The sequence below is a fragment of the Budorcas taxicolor genome, chromosome 17 (assembly GCF_023091745.1).
Source record: "Budorcas taxicolor isolate Tak-1 chromosome 17, Takin1.1, whole genome shotgun sequence".
Classification (NCBI taxonomy): Eukaryota; Metazoa; Chordata; class Mammalia; order Artiodactyla; family Bovidae; genus Budorcas; species Budorcas taxicolor.
In genome coordinates this window covers 67404689-67424584 of record NC_068926.1, presented here as the reverse complement: position 1 = coordinate 67424584, position 19896 = coordinate 67404689, and the positions used below count along the sequence as shown (strand labels likewise).

General features: G+C 54.5%; 1 protein-coding gene across 1 annotated transcript in view; it reads left to right on the top strand.

Annotated features, from left to right (window-relative positions):
• Positions 1-429: 429 nt before the first annotated feature.
• The window catches only part of MN1 (MN1 proto-oncogene, transcriptional regulator), a 49148-nt gene continuing 29681 nt past the window's right edge, over positions 430-19896 (top strand). Inside the window, exon 1 of the mRNA XM_052655162.1 lies at positions 430-5465. Coding sequence (XP_052511122.1) covers positions 1709-5465 — 3757 coding nt within the window. The 5' untranslated portion in view covers positions 430-1708. The remainder of the gene's footprint in view (positions 5466-19896) is intronic.

Sequence of the window (19896 nt, the reverse complement as noted above, 5' to 3'; positions counted from 1 at the left end):
GGTTAACTTGGGTGCCACAAGTAAGCAGACAACGGTGGAGAGCCGAAGGTTCGCTCCAGTGCTGAAGTGCAGTCGACACCAAGCGACTTTCCGCGGTGAGTCCAGGATCTTTGCCTGGCGACCCCATTGTCTGAGCGCCCCGCACCGCTAACCGCCGGCCTCCCCGCCCCCTAGCCACCCCGCAGGTCTCGCTTCAGCTGGGGGTGGGGAGTTGGGAACTGTGGTGAATGGGAAGCGGGGTGAACAAAGCCAAGCTCCCGCCATTCTCCGCCTGCGCCCTCTCTAGCCGGGTGCGCGGGGAGGCCAGGGCGCGCCCGCAACGCGCTGGCACCGGACCCCGAGGTTAACCGGTGCGGGGGACCCCGGAGCAGGCGAAGTGAGGGTTCGTGGCGGGGGCCTCAGCAGTCAGCACCCAGGACCACCTTAAGAGCGAGCCCCGCCCCGGGCCCGGAGCTCGGGCTGCGCTGATTGGTGCAAATGTAATGGCTGAAATTGATTGCTGAAATGCAAAACTTGTTGCTGCTTCTCCCGGCTCTAGGCGAGAGGCAGACACAGAGAGGGGAGCCGAGACCCTCGGAACGCCCCACGCAGGGCCCCCCCGCCAGCCAGGAGAGGGGTGCGCGGACCCCCCAGAGCTGCCCCCGCCCCCTCCCATTCCGGGCTCCGAAAGCGCACCCGGAACGCCTTAGCCTGCTAGCCCAGCGTGGCCCCCCAACCCGCATACGCCCCCCTCCCCGGGTCCGAGGGCGACTTGCGAAGCACCTCGGCGCGGAGGCAGGGAACCTAGCCTTGGAGCGTCCTAACTCCTCGTCTGCTGCCCGCCCGCGCCTGGAACGGGGCTCGAAGATCCCCGAGAACTCAGAGACCGAACAGCAGAGGACAGAAGCGGCAGGCAGCGGACGTGGCCGCGAAGCGGCGCGCCGGGGTGCAGCGCACCCGCCGCGGAATAGGGGAGCCGCGCCTTCCACCAACCCTCGGTTTCAACCTCGGGCGCCCGCCGCTCCTCCTCAGCCCGGCTGAGCTCCCGGCTCGGGGGCGGGCACCAGTGATGCCGAGCGGAGCTTCCAGTCCTCCGACCCGCTGAAGAAGCAGTAGCCGCTTGCTGGGGCCGACGGGGACTGTGCGAGCCGATCGTGCTTGGCTGAGGCTCCGGCTGCGGAGCGCGGGGACTCCGGGGGGAGGGGGGAGGGACTGCTCGGTCTGTGCCCCGGCGCCAGCCACGGTTTTGAAGGGTCTCCCTGCCTGGCCCTTTAGCAGCTCCGCCACGGACTCCGGGAGGCTTCAGGCAGCGTCCAGGGGCTCCCCATCCAACCCGATCGGACTTAAGAAGGTGATTGCTCTGCTTTCCCTCCCTCCTTCCCGCCTCCTTCCCCCCACTTAACTTTTTGTCTTCAGTCACCCGCAGCTCCGTCCCCTCCCCGCAAACCCACCCGCGGCTGTACCAACCGCCCGGGGCATGGGCCCCCCAACACGGCTCCTGGAGGCCCCGAGGCGCCGCAAGATGTGAGAGGCCCGCGTCGGGCAGAACGAGAGCTTCGGGAGAGGAGCTGATAGCCCCAAGCCTTCACAAGCCAGGCGAGGTGGCGGTCCGCGCTGCGCCCCGGCGGAGCTGAGCGCCCAAGCCAGGGCCGGAACGAGTAGCTGGCCCGAGGCGCGCCGCGGAGAGCAGGCTGTCATGCCCTATTGATCCCCCCGCCCCCCGCCAAGTATGTTTGGGCTGGACCAATTCGAGCCCCAGATCAACAGCAGGAACGCTGGCCAGGGCGAGAGGAACTTTAACGAGGCCGGACTAAGCATGAACGCCCACTTTAAGGCCCCGGCTTTCCACGCGGGGGGACCCCCTGGCCCCGTGGACCCTGCCATGAGCGGGCTGGGCGAACCCCCGATCTTGGGCATGAACATGGAGCCTTACGGCTTTCACGCGCGCAGCCACTCGGAGTTGCACGCGGGGGGGCTGCAGGCGCAGCCGGTGCACGGATTCTTTGGAGGCCAACAGCCGCACCACGGCCACCCGGGAGGCCACCACCCCCACCAGCATCACCCCCACTTTGGGGGCAACTTTGGCGGACCGGATCCAGGGGCCTCGTGCCTGCACGGGGGTCGCCTGCTCGGCTACGGCGGCGCGGCCGGCGGCTTGGGCAGCCAGCCGCCCTTCACCGAGGGTTACGATCATATGGCTGAGAGCCAGGGGCCGGAGAGCTTCGGCCCGCAGCGACCCGGGAACCTGCCGGACTTCCACAGTTCGGGCGCCTCGGGCCATGCCGTGCCTGCCCCATGCTTGCCGCTGGACCAGAGTCCTAACCGAGCCGCCTCCTTCCACGGCCTGCCCGCCTCCGGTGGCTCCGATTCCCATAGTCTGGAGCCCCGGAGGGTGGCGAACCAAGGAGCCGTCGACTCGCTGGAATACAATTACCCGGGCGAGCCGCCCTCGGGACACTTCGACATGTTTTCCCCCTCTGATTCCGAGGGGCAGCTGCCTCATTACGCAGCGGGTCGTCAGGTTCCCGGGGGCTCTTTCCCGGGTGCCTCGGCCATGCCCAGAGCTGCAGGCATGGTGGGCTTGTCGAAAATGCACGCCCAGCAACAGCAACAGCAGCAGCAGCAGCAGCAGCAGCAGCAACAGCAGCAGCAGCAGCACGGCGTGTTCTTCGAGAGGTTCGGCGGGACCCGCAAGATGCCCGTGGGGCTGGAGCCTGGAGTCGGCTCCAGGCACCCGTTGATGCAGCCTCCCCAGCAGGCCCCGCAGCCCCCGCAGCAGCCGCCCCCGCAGCAGGCCCCGCCGCCCCCGCAGCAGCCGCCCCCGCAGCAGCCGCCGCCGCCGCCGCCTGGGCTTCTAGTCCGACAAAATTCGTGTCCGCCCGCGCTCCCGCGTCCCCAGCAGGGCGAGGCGGGCACGCCCAGCGGCGGCCTGCAGGACGGGGGGCCCATGCTGCCCAACCAACACGCGCAGTTCGAGTACCCCATCCACCGGCTGGAGAACCGCAGCATGCACCCTTATTCCGAGCCTGTATTCAACATGCAGCAGGCGCCCAACCAGCGGCTGCAGCATTTCGACGCACCCCCCTACATGAACGTGGCCAAGAGGCCGCGCTTTGACTTCCCGGGCAGCGCGGGAGTGGATCGCTGCGCTTCGTGGAACGGCAGCATGCACAATGGCGCTCTGGACAACCACCTCTCGCCCTCTGCCTATTCTGGCCTGCCCGGCGAGTTCACGCCGCCTGTGCCCGACAGCTTCCCCTCGGGGCCACCTCTGCAGCATCCGGCCCCGGACCACCCGTCCCTACAGCAGCAGCAGCAGCAGCAGCAACAGCAGCAGCAGCAACGCCAAAACGCGGCCCTCATGATCAAGCAGATGGCGTCGCGGAATCAGCAGCAGCGGCTGCGCCAGCCCAACCTGGCCCAGCTAGGCCACCCCGGGGACGTGGGCCAGGGCGGCCTGGTACACAGCGGCCCAGTGGGCGGCTTGGCCCAGCCGAACTTTGAGCGCGACAGCGGCGGCGCGGGCGCCGGGCGCCTGGGCACGTTCGAGCCGCAGGCGCAGCACTTGGCGCAGGAGAGCGCGTGGTTCCCAGGTCCGCATCCGCCTCCCGGCGACCTGCTGCCCCGCAGGATGGGAGGTTCAGGCTTGCCCTCCGACTGCGGCCCGCACGACCCAGGACTGGCGCCGCCCCCTCCGCCAGGTGGCTCGGGGGTGCTGTTCCGGGGCTCTCTGCAGGAGCCGCTGAGGATGCCCGGAGAGGGCCACGTGCCCGGGCTGCCCTCCCCTGGTCTGCAGTTCGGGGGCAGCCTGGCCAGCCTGGGCCAGCTGCAGTCGCCCGGGGCTGGGGTGGGGATGCCCAGCGCTCCCTCCGAGCGCCGGCCCCAGCCACCTGATTTCACGACGCCCGCGCTCGGGGGCCAGCCTGGCTTCCCGTTCGGCGCAGCGAACCGGCAGGCCACGCCGCACAGCGGCCCAGGCGTGAACTCGCCCCCGAGCACGGGCGGGGGCGGTGGCAGCACGGGCGGTGGCGGCGGCGGCGGCGGCGGCGGCGGCGCATACCCGCCGCAGCCTGACTTCCAGCCCAGCCAGCGCACCTCGGCCAGTAAGCTGGGCGCGCTCTCGCTGGGCTCCTTCAACAAGCCCAGCTCCAAGGACAACCTGTTCGGCCAGAGTTGCCTGGCTGCGCTCTCCACCGCCTGCCAGAACATGATCGCCAGCCTCGGGGCCCCCAACCTCAACGTGACCTTCAACAAGAAGAACCCGCCCGAGGGCAAGAGGAAACTGAGCCAGAACGAGACCGACGGCGCGGCCGTGGCCGGCAACCCGGGCTCGGATTACTTCCCAGGAGGGACTGCTCCTGGGGCTCCAGGGCCCGGAGGCCAGTCGGGGACCAGCAGCAGCGGCTCTAAAGCCTCTGGGCCGCCCAATCCGCCCGCCCAGGGGGACGGCACTAACCTCTCCCCCAACTACACCCTGGAATCGACGTCGGGGAACGACGGCAAGCCGGTCCCCGGGGGCGGCGGCCGGGGACGGGGGCGCAGAAAAAGGGACAGTGGTCACGTGAGCCCCGGGACCTTCTTCGACAAGTACTCGGCGGCGGCGGCGCCGGACAGCGGGGGCGCGCCTGGTGTGAGCCCAGGGCAACAGCAGGCGCCGGGCGCAGCCGTCGGGGGAAACTCGGGAGAGGCGCGCGGGGCGCCTACGCCTCACGAGAAAGCGCTCACGTCGCCGTCGTGGGGGAAGGGGGCCGAGCTGCTCCTGGGGGACCAGCCAGACCTCATGGCGTCCCTGGACGGTGGGGCCAAGTCGGACGGTAGTTCCCCGCACGTGGGCGAGTTCGCCTCCGACGAGGTGAGCACGAGTTACGCCAACGAGGACGAGGTGTCTTCCAGCTCCGACAACCCCCCAGCCCTGGCCAAAGCGAGTAGGAGCCCTCTGGTGACAGGCTCGCCCAAACTCCCTCCCCGTGGGGTGGGCGCCGGGGAACACGGACCGAAGGCACCCCCGCCCCCGCTTGGCCTGGGCATCTTGTCTACGTCTACCTCGACCCCTGACAGCTACGGCGGAGGGGGCACGGGCCATCCCGGCACGCCGGGCCTGGAGCAGGTTCGGACCCCGACGAGCAGCGGCGGTGCCCCTCCACCTGACGAGATCCACCCCCTGGAGATCCTCCAGGCACAGATCCAGCTGCAGAGGCAGCAGTTCAGCATCTCTGAGGACCAGCCCCTGGGGCTCAAGGGTGGCAAGAAGGGTGAGTGTGCCGTCGGGGCCTCGGGCGCGCAGAACGGCGACAGCGAGCTGGGCAGCTGCTGCTCCGAGGCGGTCAAGAGCGCCATGAGCACCATTGATCTGGACTCGCTGATGGCAGAGCACGGCGCCACCTGGTACATGCCGGCTGACAAGGCTTTGGTGGACGGCACAGAGGAGGACAAGACGCTGGCGCCCTGGGAGAAGGCCAAACCCCAGAATCCCAACAGCAAAGAAGGTATATGCGCTCGCTCCGGTTCCTTTTCTCACCTGGTGGATACACGCCCCACCCCCATCGCTGGCCTTGGCGTCTGCCTTGAAGGCTCCAGGAAAGGGGAGGGTCCCTCAGGGTCGGCAGGGCACAGGGCCTTCCTGACGCCCAGCTCAGAGCTGGTACTCTTCCTTTGGTTACCCAAGGGGCTCCGTGGACAGACCCCCTTCCCTCCCCCTAGGTGCTGCCAGGTAGACTCTAGTTTCACAGCTGTAGTAGTAACAACTTAAAGTGGCACCCATTTGGGGATTATTGTAGAGTACCCCCTGTCAAGTTTTAGCTGAGTTTCTGGGTGCCCTGAGGACTAGGCCTCTTCCCTTTCACACTCAGACCCCTCCTCACCCCTCAGCATTCAGGCCTGTTCCACTTTCCAGGAGTTTCCTACCATCCTCCCGCCCCCCTCCAGCCTCCACTTCCTGGCAGGACACCTGGGAAGCTGTGTTAACGCCTCCCCATCTTTTCCTAGTCAGCCAGCCTGCAACTTGAGCTCCCTCTCGTGTGCCAGCATCTTTGGGGGAAAAAGTTACCAGTTCTGGTGTCCGCAGCATCATTCAGAGGCAACGCCTAATTTGACATTCGTTCCTAATGAATAGCTGTTTTGTCCGTTCTTAACGATTAGAGTTTCATTGAAAAACTGGAGACCTGTCAGGGTTGTAGGAGGCAGGCAGCCTTTTCAGAGTGCACCTCCTTGACATTTGGTTGGGGCGGGGGGAGTGGCGGGCGGGAGTCAGGGTGGGGTCTACTTGGCAGAGACCAGACCAGTAGACCAGGGCATCATTTGTGCATGGGGATATGGATATATATTCTTAAGACACAAAGGACCCGAGTTTGTCAATATCTCGCCTGGCTTTGATGACAGATGTCGGCTTCCAGTTCTCCTTTGCATTCTAAGCACTCCCTCCCTGTCGGGCCAGGAGGCCTTTAAGGTGGGTGGGGTGGGGGTTAGTAAAATGGACCACCATTGCCGTTAAAGTAATAATAGTTTGTGTTTTTTTTTTTTAAACCTAAAGGTGACCTGGGCTGCAGTAGAAATCGGTTTTATTTTTTTATGGGGCCTTTTTAGGTAGCATCATTTTCTACCCCCACCCCATTCCTACCTTTTGCTTTTAAACCTCCCTGAATCCCCTTGGTCTCACCAGGCTATTACCTTGGAGTCTGTAGCTGGCGATTTAACTGTGTCTTAAAAAAAAAAAAATTCGTCCACTGATCCTTGTGTTCTCTTAGAGTGGTTCTCCTCTGCCTTCAGTTTCTACCTTCAGTTTCAGCCCACATCCTGCATCCTGCCGTCTTTTGACCCAGGGTTTAAGGTGCCTGTTGGTTTTAGGACCAGGGGATAGAGGCGGAGGGAGAGGGGGAGGGGACGTGCGGCAGGAGTTGGGTGGCTCAGAACTCCGGGCTTTCACCGCCCGTCCCGGGTAGCTTTCCCGCTTGGGTTTTCTAATTCATGAATGCGGCCTTGCTGCTTTTCTCTTTGTTCGCCTACTGCCCAGCCCGGGACGCCGCTCTCTCATTTGAAGCTGGGTGTTTAGCATGCACAGCAGACGCTGCGGCCAGCATCAGCATTCTCCAGGCTTCTCCCAGGCAAGGCCATAAATTGGTTAGTTTGGGACCCTCCGCTGCTTCTCCCTGGCCCCCCCCCCCACCCCCACCCCACCTTTTTAAAAAATGGAGTTGGACTTAGCAGCCTGGTCGCTTTGCCTCCCTTCTCTTTTATTTTCTTGTACACCACATCTTGGTCCTGCGATCGATAGCTGGTTAGCACAAATGCCAGCCCCTGTCACTTCTACCTGGCTAGGCCTGGCTGCCCCTCCCCCTCCCCCTTCTCCCTTCCCTCCCCCGCACCCATAATTAAGACCACATTGGCCGAAATGGTGTGAGAAGAGTCAAAAAGAAAAAAAAAAACAACCCGATTCAGAGAATTAATAAAGAAAAACCAATAGCACTTGGCCTGCAAGTCTTTTGAAGGGCCTTAGGTGCAGAGGAATTGGATGGCTGTAATGAGATTTTTTTTTTTCAAGGTGTTGCACTGTTCCCTTCTAAGCCCACTAATCTTCCTTTGCAGAAAAAAAAAAATGCAGACTGAGAATGAAGAAATGTCATTAAAGAAATGTTCTGTTTTGTTTGTTTCATTATCACCGTCAGGCGAAGGAAAATATTTTTTTGGAAACAGATGCTAGTCAGTTTTGGGGTTGATTTCCCCCTGTACACCAAACACAACCCTCCCCTGCACACAGGAGATGGGAAACTTCCTCCAGGGACCAGCTTCGGGGCTGGCTGCCTTAGAAGCCTCGGCAGGGACACCCACTTGACCTCCTTTGTTTTCCACTCTGTGATGTAGGAAGGACAGTTTCCTAGATAAAGCCCCGAATTGAGGTCACTCACAGCTTCTGCAGCCTTGGGACTGCTAGTTAAGGCTTTGTAAGATATCTGCATCTGATTCCTGCTCCCTTACTGGTAGTAAATAAGGACGATTAAACTTTTCATTATGATAACACCCCGCAGCTCCATCTGCACGTTGTATAAATAGGTACACAGAGCCTTCAACGGGCCCCCCGGTGCCCTGGTTGAAAATCAGAATGAAGTGTATCCCTTCAAAACAGAGTAGAGAGAGAGGGAAAAAAAAAAGAATTGAAAGGAAAGCATCCTGCTTTTCTGTAAACACAAGCCCAGGATCCCATCAGCCACGAAGCAGCTGTGAATGTGCCTTCTCTAAGTTCCAACCCCAGCGAGCACTCTTTCACCACCCGCCCCCATCCCCCCCACCTCAGGCAAAGCCCATTTTTTGTAATGATATTTTATTTTGTCACGCCATAAAACATGCCAGTACTAATGTGATTAAATATTAACACCGTTTCTGAAATTTCTTCGCTCCGATGACAAAATACTAGTTGGTCTTTAACAAAAATGATCCCGCTCAGATTGGAGAGGACGTGCCCATATTGTCTTGTGGGGTTTAGATGTCCTTCAGAGGGGAGGGAACTTGACTGGCAAGTTACACTTCTCACAAAGTCTAGGCCAGAATCACATGTGATGATGCTCTTTAAAAAAAAAAAAACAACAGGAAAGTGAGCCTCTGCAAATTATGCTTCCTCTGACTTCTTAATCAACCCGCCAAACAACTTTTATATCATGAAACTCTAGGTTTCCTCATGAGATTCTGTTTGCACAGAGTTGGGGTGGCGGAAGGGTGAGGTTGTGCAAAGAGGGGGGAAAAGAAAAACCAGCCTGAGTTTGGGCCTATTCAGACATCTATTAAATCAGTGAGGATTACCTGAATTTGAAATTAGTTTGCAAAATCATCCACCCATCTTTGTAATAGGTGTCTGGCTATGGAGGAATGTCAAAACCCAGAGAGAAGGGGAAATCTTAATAGATTGTAGATAAAGGGTATTAAGCTTAAAAAAAGTATGTCCCTCCGCCCCTGCCCACAGGTCCCTTATAGGTTTCAAAACTTGAATTAAGTCTATTCCCTAATAAGTTTATCCTTGCCAAACTTCCATTCTGTTGGCTGTTCTCTGTCATGAAATCCAGAGATGTCTAGAAACACTCTTTCACACACATGGAAACGGGAGGGGTCTCCGTCTACGCTCTGCATGCAGTCCGGCCCTTTTTGGAAGTATGATATTTTTACAGTGATGCGGGAGAAATTTTTGGAATTTCATGCTTCTCTCAATGTTTCAGTCAGAGCCCAGTAAAGCGGTGCTGAGTAGTACTAGGCAGGCAGGATTTGAATGCTGAATTTCCTCAGTCCTGGGGGCAGGCAAGGGGGAAGGCTCCTAGTGTTCTTGTTGTTTTTTTCCTAAGTCGTTTTCCCCACTCCTCACACTGTGGAGAGAGTTTTTAAGGCTCCTTCCAACTGGTTTTGGGATGGCGAAGCCTTGCAGTCCTATTTCCCCAAGAAATCACCCAGCACGGGTTGCATGCCTTCAAGTGACTTTTGCAGCCTCCGGAAGATGTAACCCAAAACTTCGCAGGTGTTAATCAGGGGTAACGTAAACAGATAGGAGCCCCCTTTGTGCAGCTGACGGTCTCGGCCTGCCTGCTCCCTGGCTAGTCCGGGACACACAGCTACTCTTCTTTGGTGCTCGTTTACTATTTCATGGTTGTAATAAACCTGTCTTCTCTGCCCGCCTCCCGACATAAAACCCCAACCTAGCGCACATCTGCAATTATACATTTCTACTAAATATTAATAAAGGACAAGGATTTCCAAGGGGCTGAAGCTTATCGGCATTGAACTTGTGGTTTCTGCCACTGGGTTTTTTTTTCTGTTTTGATTTTAAATAGGTTCTGCTTTCTAATATGGAATATACACTTATATGTTATCATCTGTATTGATGTTTACAGTATTTGTAGATGGAAGGCCTTTCCTCAGGATAGCTTTCTTTAGCTTTCTTAGTTTAAACCTAAATTCATTTAGATTTCTGGTGAGGCCCCTCAGACCGGAAGAGACTATTGAAATGTACTTCTATTTTATTGAGATTTCTAGGAAAGGAGTGAGGGCTAGTTAATCTAATTTCTCTTTCTAGCAATGAAATTCTATGATTCCTGATATGATTTTGTTTGCCTGACAGAGGTATTTAAATTTCCACAAAGAATCTTAATGGGTCCTGAAAATACAGCTGCCCTTGCCAAGAAGTTACTTGAGATTCTCTGGCTGATATAAAATATACATCTTTAATAAACAGTCTGGGAGGACCAGGTGAAATTAGAGGAGGGGCATTCTTCCCACTCTGGAAGGGCAAACATGAGCCTATCTTTGGGATTTCACAGAATCTCCTGAACCCACCATATGCTGGAAAATTTAGCAAAAATCACTTTCCTCTCCACTTGAGTGACAGTAATGTCGAGTCTTGTTCTTTGCCCAGGGAGTGATCTGCTTTACCGAAAGCTGTTAAGAGATAAATACTCCAAGTAAGAAATACTGTATTTACCTATGTTTGGTTAATTTTAGAGATTAAAAAACTATAGCTTTATGTAATAGGATCAAATGTCCAGGCAATGTGTGAGGGCCAGAAGGCCGCCCAAGCACACTGCGACATGAAAGCACCAAACCTCTTAGATCAGAGGGGGCCCGAATCTATGGGGGCCCCCAAATCTATGGAGGGGTCCCCTGTAACTAGTGGGGTCACTTTACATCCTTCCCTCAATGCCCCCCTGCTTGTTCCACCCACGTCTTCAGTCTGGAGGGGCTGGAAGAACCCCAGCTTCATCGTTTTGACTCAAGTCAGGATTTTGACTTGCCCAGGCAATGTGTTTGTTTTCGGACGATGTCTATTTTTAGGCGCGTCTTGGGTGGACAGATTCTAGTGTGGGTTTTGATTGCTAGTGGCAGAGATGTTGATATGTACACGAGTGCATGATTGAGAAAAGAGACATTTGGGGGACATTTTTCAAGTTTCCTCGCCTTCTGGTACACCTTGGAGCCCGGCAAAGTGGTCTGGGGGCTGGCTTGAAAGAGTGTGACCGACGTGCGATGTCTGGTCGGGGTCCGTCTGCAGCTCGTGGGAGGGGAGCAGGGCCCATGGCATTCTCGTGGGAAGGAACCCCTCCCCAGCATACGCGCATATACATATGCATGGCCGAGTATATTTCCATCAAATCATCCAGTTACTCCTTTAGTTTCCCCTTAATCTGCTTTCCGAAAGCAGAGTAGGGTTTGGTGGCTGGGGGGGGGGTGGGGGGGGGTGGGGGGGGTGGGAATGGGGGAAGCAGGGAGAGAAACCAAACCTTCAGTCTCTTTGGCCTTAGCTGACAGGTTCTGATTCTCTAAAGGACTGAATGAGCGCACGTCCTAAAAATAGAGGAGGATTTTGAAGATCCTAATTACGAAATCTCGGCCTCCTGGGCCTCCCAGGCTGTGGGTGACTTTGATCTGGAGTATTTCGGTAGCAGACGCACGTCGTCCCTCGCTGGGCTCTGCGCGTGGAGGTGTCTCTGGCTGAGTTCAGCTAACTGAACTCTCTCCAGCCGGGGAGAGGAATCTTTTGAATCAGGGCCCACCACCACCACCACCCCCTCCCCCACGCCCCCTCCCAGTGGTGGGAAGCGGACGCTGCTTCTCATTTATGGAAATTCCTCTCCTTTATTGTAATCTTTTGGTACCAACGCCTTGGCGGACAGGACGCTGGGCTTTTGAATTAGTCACAGCTTTGCGTTCAGTGTCCTGGTGTACAGCAGCTCAGCCAACGGTCCCCCCAACTCACAAAACGGACCGGAAGGGAGAGATGGTTCCGGAACCCTGGCCCATCACTTTTTGCAGGATGGGGTTGTCCAGGGCTGCGGCAGCCTTGATCATTTTTTGCCATCTTCCAGTGACACGACAGCAGGCATCCTCACGTAGCCTCGTGGGCCCATTGGTGACTTTAGGGTGTGGGTCAGAAGCTACCCCGTGGGTGTGCACATCTGGGGACCCGAAATCCTAACTTCACTTTGTGACCGGGATGGAAAAGCAGAATTCAGTTTCTTATACTTGCACAGAGAAGGGACATTTGCAAGCCATCATTCTCACGGGGTGTAATTATTGCAGGACGCCGAGGCTTGCTTTGTTTGCTGGCTTGCATTTTAATCAGCGGCCTCTGAGGTTTGGGAAGCAAGAGGAGGGTCTGCTCCCAACATGGTGTTTGTCCAGGAAGGACAGGGGTTGGCGGGGGGTGCTATGGAGAGGCTGCTCAGACTCGAGAAATCCAAGGGGCTCTTTGCTGGGCCCCGATGGCTTTCGGTTTTGGTCCCACAAGTCCCCTTTGGACTGCCATCCTGGGTACCTCCTCCCGGAGAGGAGGGTCCATCATAGTCCCAACATCCCACATTCTCATTTTTTCTTCTTGGCTGAGAAAGTCGGCAGGGTTTCATCACCTCCACTTCCTGCAAAGCGGGATCAGAGGGAGTACTTTACGGCGGTCGTGCGTGGAACTTTTCACGATTTATGTACATCACTGTAAGGACCCAAATGCCCTTTAAACATAACGGCAGTTGAATTTAACAGTTTGGAGGCCTTAGCACGTTCACGATAACAAATTGGCTCTCTGAGTATCCCAGAAGGAACATCATACGTGGGATAGACTATTCCCCAAAGAGGGGGAAACCTCCAATAAACATCCCCACGCAAGCTCACATGCTAGAGGGAAAGCAGGGTTTTATGTTCTGATCATTAAAGCTCAGGTGTCCAGCAGACTCAGCCCGCCCCACCTCCCCTGTAGCTGGTAGGATGGACCCTGTGACCCCAAGGCTCTGTCTTCTTCCCATCTTTGATGTCTCTGGAAAACCTTGGACCCTTTGGCAATTGGCCCTGGGATTCCCATTCTTAGGGGGAGAATCTCTGGTTTTCTGGGCCTCAGTCTGACTTACCTGTGCTAGTGTTCAGTTTAGGTGAGTCAGGTATGTTGGAAGATGGATTAGGGACCCAAAGAGACCATTCTGTGGAGGCATCTTTGGGGCCCACTGACTCGGATGGCCTTTGGAAAGTTGGAGGGAACCATCTCTTGTTTTTATCCTGCATGTCTCAAAAACCCTGTCCACGGCGACTCAGAAATGGGCAACATTATCATGCCTTTGCAGGAGATGTGGGCTAACTTGGGTCCTGAGACCCTTCCGGGCCTCCCCCTCCCTCCTCCAGAAGCCCTGTCTCTCTTGTGAGACCTAAGTGGCCCGGAGATGCGATCTGAGGATTTAAAATGAGTTTTCCCTTCTCATTGTTGATGATAATTTAAAGAGAGTTTGGGCATGGAGGTTTCCTTTGCTCTTAGAGCTCAGGTCAACGCTTTGACTGGAGCTGGGCAAGCTTGGGCCTTTTTGGCCTAGGTGACTTCGTGTGGTGCGTGACTGGGGAAAGAAATCTGTCTGCCCCAGAGGTGGGGGCCCCAGTGACAATGTTCCTGGTTGTATTTGGGAGCTCCTGCAATGAGAGGGGATGCGCACACATGTGCACGCACTTGTACACACACACACACAGATACACACACACACACACACACACACCCGGCCCCCTGTTCATCCAGTCTAGGGCAGGGTGTGATGTGAAAAAGACAGAACCCTTTAAAGTTACCGTGAAGCAGTGTTTTCAGGCGCCTTTGGATCTGGGAACACAAGCATTGTCGAGTGATTGGCAACGACCACCAGGAATAAAATACTTCTGAGGGACCATCTTACGATCAGAGAGGGGCTAGGAAAGTCGGCAGAAAACATAGCCTGCTTTGAAATCCCCAGAGCTCAGCCTTCCAGAGAAAGCCTGGCTTGGTTGAGAATTCACAGGGAAGAGAGCAGGTTCTACCCAGATCTCATGGGCTGTTAGGAAAGTCCTTGAAATTCAAGGGCCTGAGTCCTGATGTGGACACTCTGTTCTTTGCTACGAGCTGGAAGGCAGAGGAAGAAAATGCCAGCCGCAGTTAGGAACACTGGGTGCAGACTGGGGTGTAGCTTATTTTCTTTGTGGGGGACAGTGATTGAGGGATGGATGGAGAAGGGAGAAGTGTGCCCCTCAGAGTTGAAATGTTATTTACCAACACAGGGTTTAGGAATGGAAAATAATGTATAAGTGTTGAAGTCATTTATAATACCATCTCCTGGTCGAGGCTGGGGGTTGAGGGCATGGCTTGCAGGCTGGTGTCAGACCTCACAGAGGACAGAAAGTTCTTGGTTCAGCTCCCCACTGCTGGGCCTGGGGCTTCCACATGACCGCAGCTATACGGGCGAAATAGATGTAGGGGACTCAGCTTGGGGCTGATGACCACATTGTGGGTCTATTGGCAATCAGACCCCCTTTCTGTGCAGTCAGAGGCCAGGCTAGACGCGTAGGGCAGGGGAAGAGTGGAGATGATGGCCGGGATGGGCCCTGGACAGGCTGAGCCCTTGTATTGTGGCTGTGGCCAGCTTGTCCTACAGAGGAGCCGGTCCCAGGGGGCCTGTTTCGAAGCATCAGGTTTCACAGATGCCCCCAGGTCTTTCCTGGGGGGATGATGGGGGTGGGAAAAAGGAGTGACCTTTTCCCTGGTGACCCCATAAAGTGACCACTGATGCGTCTCTTCCAGCACTGAACCTCTTTAGGGATATTCTTGTCTGTGACAGGCCTCGCAGGCAGGTTTCACCGTCTTAAAAAGCACACAGTGCCCCCCACACAATATGTATGTATATATATGTGTGTGTGTGTGTGTATGTTTTTTCCCCCTTTTTTTCTGAATGGTAGGCGAAAAGGGAAATGCAAGTAAGTGACAAATTCAGCAAGAGAAAGATTTCCCTGACTTGAGATAAGCTTAGTGTGGAAAGGAGCTGGACACAGTAGAGGTTTGTCTTCCTCCTGTTTGGTGCGGGGGACCCACGGTCCAGCCATCAGCAGCCCTTAAAACTTCTGTAGCAAGTGAGACCTAATTGGCTGAAAACAAAGTGATCACTTTCATCCCCTGTGATGTAACTTTTAGTGGTTGTTTGATATTTGAGGGAAAAGAAAGGGAGGCTGGACCAAAATTTGTTTTTTGTTTTTTTTTTAAACCGGAGCAATTTCACGATCTTTATGCCGTGACTATTTCTAAATTGTCTGGGCATAAAGCTCTGGTTGCCTTTTGCTGGTTTCTGCTTGTTGTGCAGGCATGCACGCCCATACTGCCGTGTCCCCCCCCACACTCGAGTACACACACAAGCACATACACATACACCCACATGCACACATACAGGCCTTAGGAGTCTTAATAAGAGATGAAAAAATACATTTATTTTTTTTCTCCAAGAAGCAGCTCCTACAAAGTTTTGGCCCCTTTAAGTTTTAAGTAGAAGCTCATTGATCTCCGTGTGGTCAATTTTTGCCGAATTTGTAATCCTGTTAGGCCTCCGGCAGAGGCATGATTAATTTACTTGTACATTTCACTATTTTGGGTCAGTTTAGTTAATAAGCATTTATTTTGTGCTCAGTGTGTGTGAAGCATTTTGCTGGGATTAGAAGCATGTGTGCGTGTATGTGTGTGTATGTGTGTGTGAGAGTGTGTGTATATGCACTAATGGGCCCGCTTGCCCGTCACGGAATAAAGGCCCCCAGTCGAGGTTCCCACCACCTTCCCAGGGCAGAAAGGGAGGGTGAGGCCCCTCCAAGCATCACTTGTCTGGAAGGAGGGAGAAAAAGCCCAAGCCAGCAAACTCAGCCTCCCAGCGCCTCAGAGACGGCCAGAGAACATCCGCTTCCTACTGGTGTCTTGGTCCCTGGAAAGTTTCTGAGCATTAATTCTTAATTGACTGGGAGCTGAGCGCAGACGTGGAGGAGAGTGAGGGATCGTAAACCTCTTTGGGGGCTCCTTCCACGCTGCCCCTGGACAGACAGTAGTGCTGGAGTCTGTGTGTGTGTGTAACTTTTAGAGGAACGCCTGGCTTGACTTCCAAAGAAGGAAGAAAAAGCATGCGTAAGTCTCGAAAGCTGGGAAAAAGAAAAACAGAGCAAAACAGCCCACAACTTTGGCCTTTCTGAACACTGAGTCTCAGAGGGGAGCATGTGTCATTCTTGATGGTGCTGGGCTCTTCAGCTAGGCATCTCTGGGTACCAGTAACCCACACCTCTTTCTCCTCGGCCACCCTATAGCCTCCCTGTCTCTCTGCTTCTAGATGAGAGGTTAAAATTCCACTTTTATTATTATTTTTTAAAAGAGAGGTTTTGGCGGTAACAATTAAAGAGCAAAGGGGTTTCCTGAGCCCCCCTCCCCAGTTGCTTAATGCCTGGCACATCAGTTTCTACCGAGTCCTTGCCTTTGTAGAGCAAGGGCCGGACAGGAGTATTTTGGGCTCTGAGCCAGCCTGAAATGAACTCGAGGCGCTAGGGAAGCAGGCATTCGGAGAGATGAGAATACAATTTCTTTTTTTTATGTGGGCCCGTTAAAGTCTAATGGACATCGGTGTCTGGCCTTAAATTTGGAGAGGGTCTTTATCTAACCCTTAAAACCAGAGTCGTTTCCGGTAATTACGACACCCCTGGCTAGACCACTAAATCTTCCAGCAGCTTGTCTGGAAGGCGGGTGGCGGGGGGTGGGAGGGACAGAGGGGCACACCTGTTACCTGTATCAGCTATAATTATGACATTTCTGGCCTCCTGGTTTGAGAGGAGGAATTTATGGACCGAGTTTTGCCGGAAGAGAGCAGCCCAAAGCATTCTGGCTCATGACAGCAAAATCACGGGGGCCTGCACGCTTGGTGTCCATCACATCCCTTGCGTTTCCTTAATGAATTAATTCAGCTCCCCGACATTTGGTATTAAGTAAGTAGTTATTTTGGGAATCCAAGAGAGAAAGAGCTGGAAGACTTTAAAAAAAAAACAACTTTTTTTGGAAAAAACAGAAAGTATTGCTTTCTGAAGTTGGAGACGACTGGGCGTCCAGGGGGGACCCGCTGGGTGGGACGTGGCAGGCCATGGGTGAAACCGCCTGGCCTCATCCCCGCCTGTTTTTGCTTCTCTACAGAGGCGATTTTTCCATTGTGAAAGCCGGTGGAGGCCACAACACCCAAGCTCGATGCAGTTTGTTTGGAAGTATTGTTTAGATTTTTCTCACTTTTCAAATTGAGAGAAACTTAGTTTAATGGGAAAATAACAGTATTGCTATCTTGGTGTGTTTGTTTTAGTGTTTAAAAATAGTTTGTTTTCATATTCTGAATTTCATCCCTTGCTTGTTTGCTTGTTTGATGGAAACCCATGAGTGTATGTGTTTGTATGTGTGTGGGGGGTGGATACCAGCACACACAACTGCACACACACAGGCAGTCAAGTGGTTGCAATCATGCAGCCAGAATCAGTTGCGATTTTAACGCTGCTAAAGGGACCCAGAGCGCTTGCTTTTAACTTAAACCATCTTGTTCCTTCCTCCCCCATCAGCACACCACTCCCAACCCCCCTCAGCAATATTTATTTCTTCCTTAAAGAAGGAATGCTGGGCCTGTTTGCTGAGGTCCCTGTTGGAATAGATTTTCAGGGGTTATGTATTAAATGTGTTTGAGGGCGATTTCAGCCCTCAGCCTGGTCGTCCCACTACTAATGGTAGCAGGGCCTATTATAGAGAGGCAAAGAATATTGTAAATGGCTTATGCAGAAAAACCATTTAGATAAAAATGCAATTTTCCCGTCTGCATAGAGTGCTAAGAATTAATAGCACATTCTTTCTAAATGGGTATTTTTATATTATATTTTCCTCCTAATGAAATTCTTTTCCCAAACAGGAGCATGTTTCATTTTAAACTTTAGAGTAAAATTGATCTGTTTTTAAGCCTGCAAAAACTGGTGTCCCAGTTTTTGGTTGGCCCCTTCTTTCTCTGCTCTGCGCCCAGGATTTTTGAAGTTAGGTACTGCAGAGGGTGGAATGGTAATTCTCTTCTCTGCCCACGTTAAGGCTGAGAACAGGGAGAGGGGATGGGTGTACCCACATTTTTTTTTCTTCTTCCTGGGGTGGGCTTGGAGGTATTGGACGGTTTCCACAGAGAAACTGGTCTTGAGATGTGAACTCTTTGTGCTTGGTGCCTCTGCCCCCCTTACCTTCCCTGGGTAGGAGGCTTAACCTGTCTTGCCCCAGGGAATTTCCCATCATCCTCTTGGTGTGTCCCTTGATCCCTGACGTTTTCATTACTTCCTAGGAGTCCTAGGTGCCCACTGCCTGCTCCCCTTTTTGTGACAGCTGTGAAAAAGGATGCTTTTAGCTCCGGGGTGCCTAGTGAGGGGCGGTTCTGTGGGCCAGCTTTCTGCCTTTCTGCCAGGGCCTCTGTGGCCATTTTGGGAGGAGTGGAAATTCAGAACTTCTTAGAAGGCCTACTTTGTGCATTCCAGCAGAACTTTGCGGCGGCATCGTTGTGGAAAGTCTCTGAGAGTTTATTTTGCTGGCTGCTATGGGCCACTGTCTGCTGACCCAATTTTTCCTGCCAGGGTATGCGTATGTGGAGATATTGGGTAGACTTGTGCTGGCAACTCAGATGTCCAGACGTGACGGAGATTGAAGCTGTAGTGCCGTGGTAGATGGGTATCCTGGAAAACATGCTTGTAATTTTCGCCATTGACACACCACAAAGGTGAAAGCATAGGTAAAATTAAAGAGTGAGAGAAAAGCTTCTCTCTTTTTGTGCCTCTTCTCCACACCATTTTCCAGCTGAGAGATCTAAGGCCCAGAGAGGGCAAGCAACTCAGCCAAAGTCACACAGCGTAGTTGCACAACAAGCTACACTTCGGCTTCCATCGTGCCTTACTACCTCTTGACCCCGTACTTGGATGCTGAGGATCTGCAAACCAGGCTCCAAGTCTGCAATTTCCAAACCTTTTGTAGGAAGCACCGTGACGCATATTGTTAGCAGCACTGTTCCCCTTCCTCTTTCGGAGCTGTAGGAGATATAGGTTGTAATGGGAGACAACTCTTGACCTTGGAGAAAGCACCGTGGCTCTGGATCCTACCAGATGGGTGGTCCAGATTTCAGGCCTGGCTCTTTGACTCTTCTGGGCTTTGTGACCATCACCTCTTCAGGGCTCCCAGCTTGATTTCCTCATAAAGTTGAAAAAAAGGGGGAAAAAAATAGTGCTTATCTCATGGAACTATTGTGAAGATTAAATAGGACAATTTTAGCTAAATGGGACTATGATTCTATAATAATGTGGTTAAGAGCACAGGCTCTACAGCCAGACCACTTGGGTTCAGACCCAAGCAACTCCACTTCCTAGCTGTGTGCCCTTGGGCAGGTCTCTTAACCTCTCCATGCTTTCATCTCCTTATCAGGAAAAGAGGATAACAGTGTGTACCTCGTGGGGCAGGGAGGATTCGCTGAGTTAACACACACATGAGTAGATGCTTAGAAGCCTGCCCAACACCGAGGAAACACTATACCAGTCCCAGCTTTTATGCAGCCCCCCTCCTCCATGCCTGGGGTTTCCATTGTCCTGTCGTATGACCCCTCGGAGTGCAGGATGGTATAGCTGCTAGTGTTTGTCCTGTCTTAGGGGGTGAGGAAATGAGTCACGGAGAGCCCACGTGACTTGTCGTGGGCTATGGAGTCATGCCGGCTGGAGGGCAGCCTTGCCAGGCTGTATGTCGGGCCCTGAGCATGGGGCCTGGCACCCAGGCACATCTTAGTACCTGTTACGTGGCCAAGGGCTGGGCAAGGCTGGAACCCGCTGCTGCTGCAGCAGCCATCTCAGGCCTCGCTGTCAGACCCTGTCCTTGCCGGGGGGCGGTCAGACCGCGTGCACCCCTCGGTGGGCTGGCCCTGGCCTGGTGCGGGCAGCTGCGGTTTCAGGCCCAGGTCCTTGGCGTTGGGATGCCAACGCTCCGCTATTTTCTTTTCACCTGACAGCCCTCCTGGGCTCCGAAGGAACAGCTTTCTGATGAGTGTGAAGAATGGTCAGCCTCCTCGCAGAAGGAATTTGTGAAATGAGCAGGCCCCTGGCCCCTGAGCACCTTGC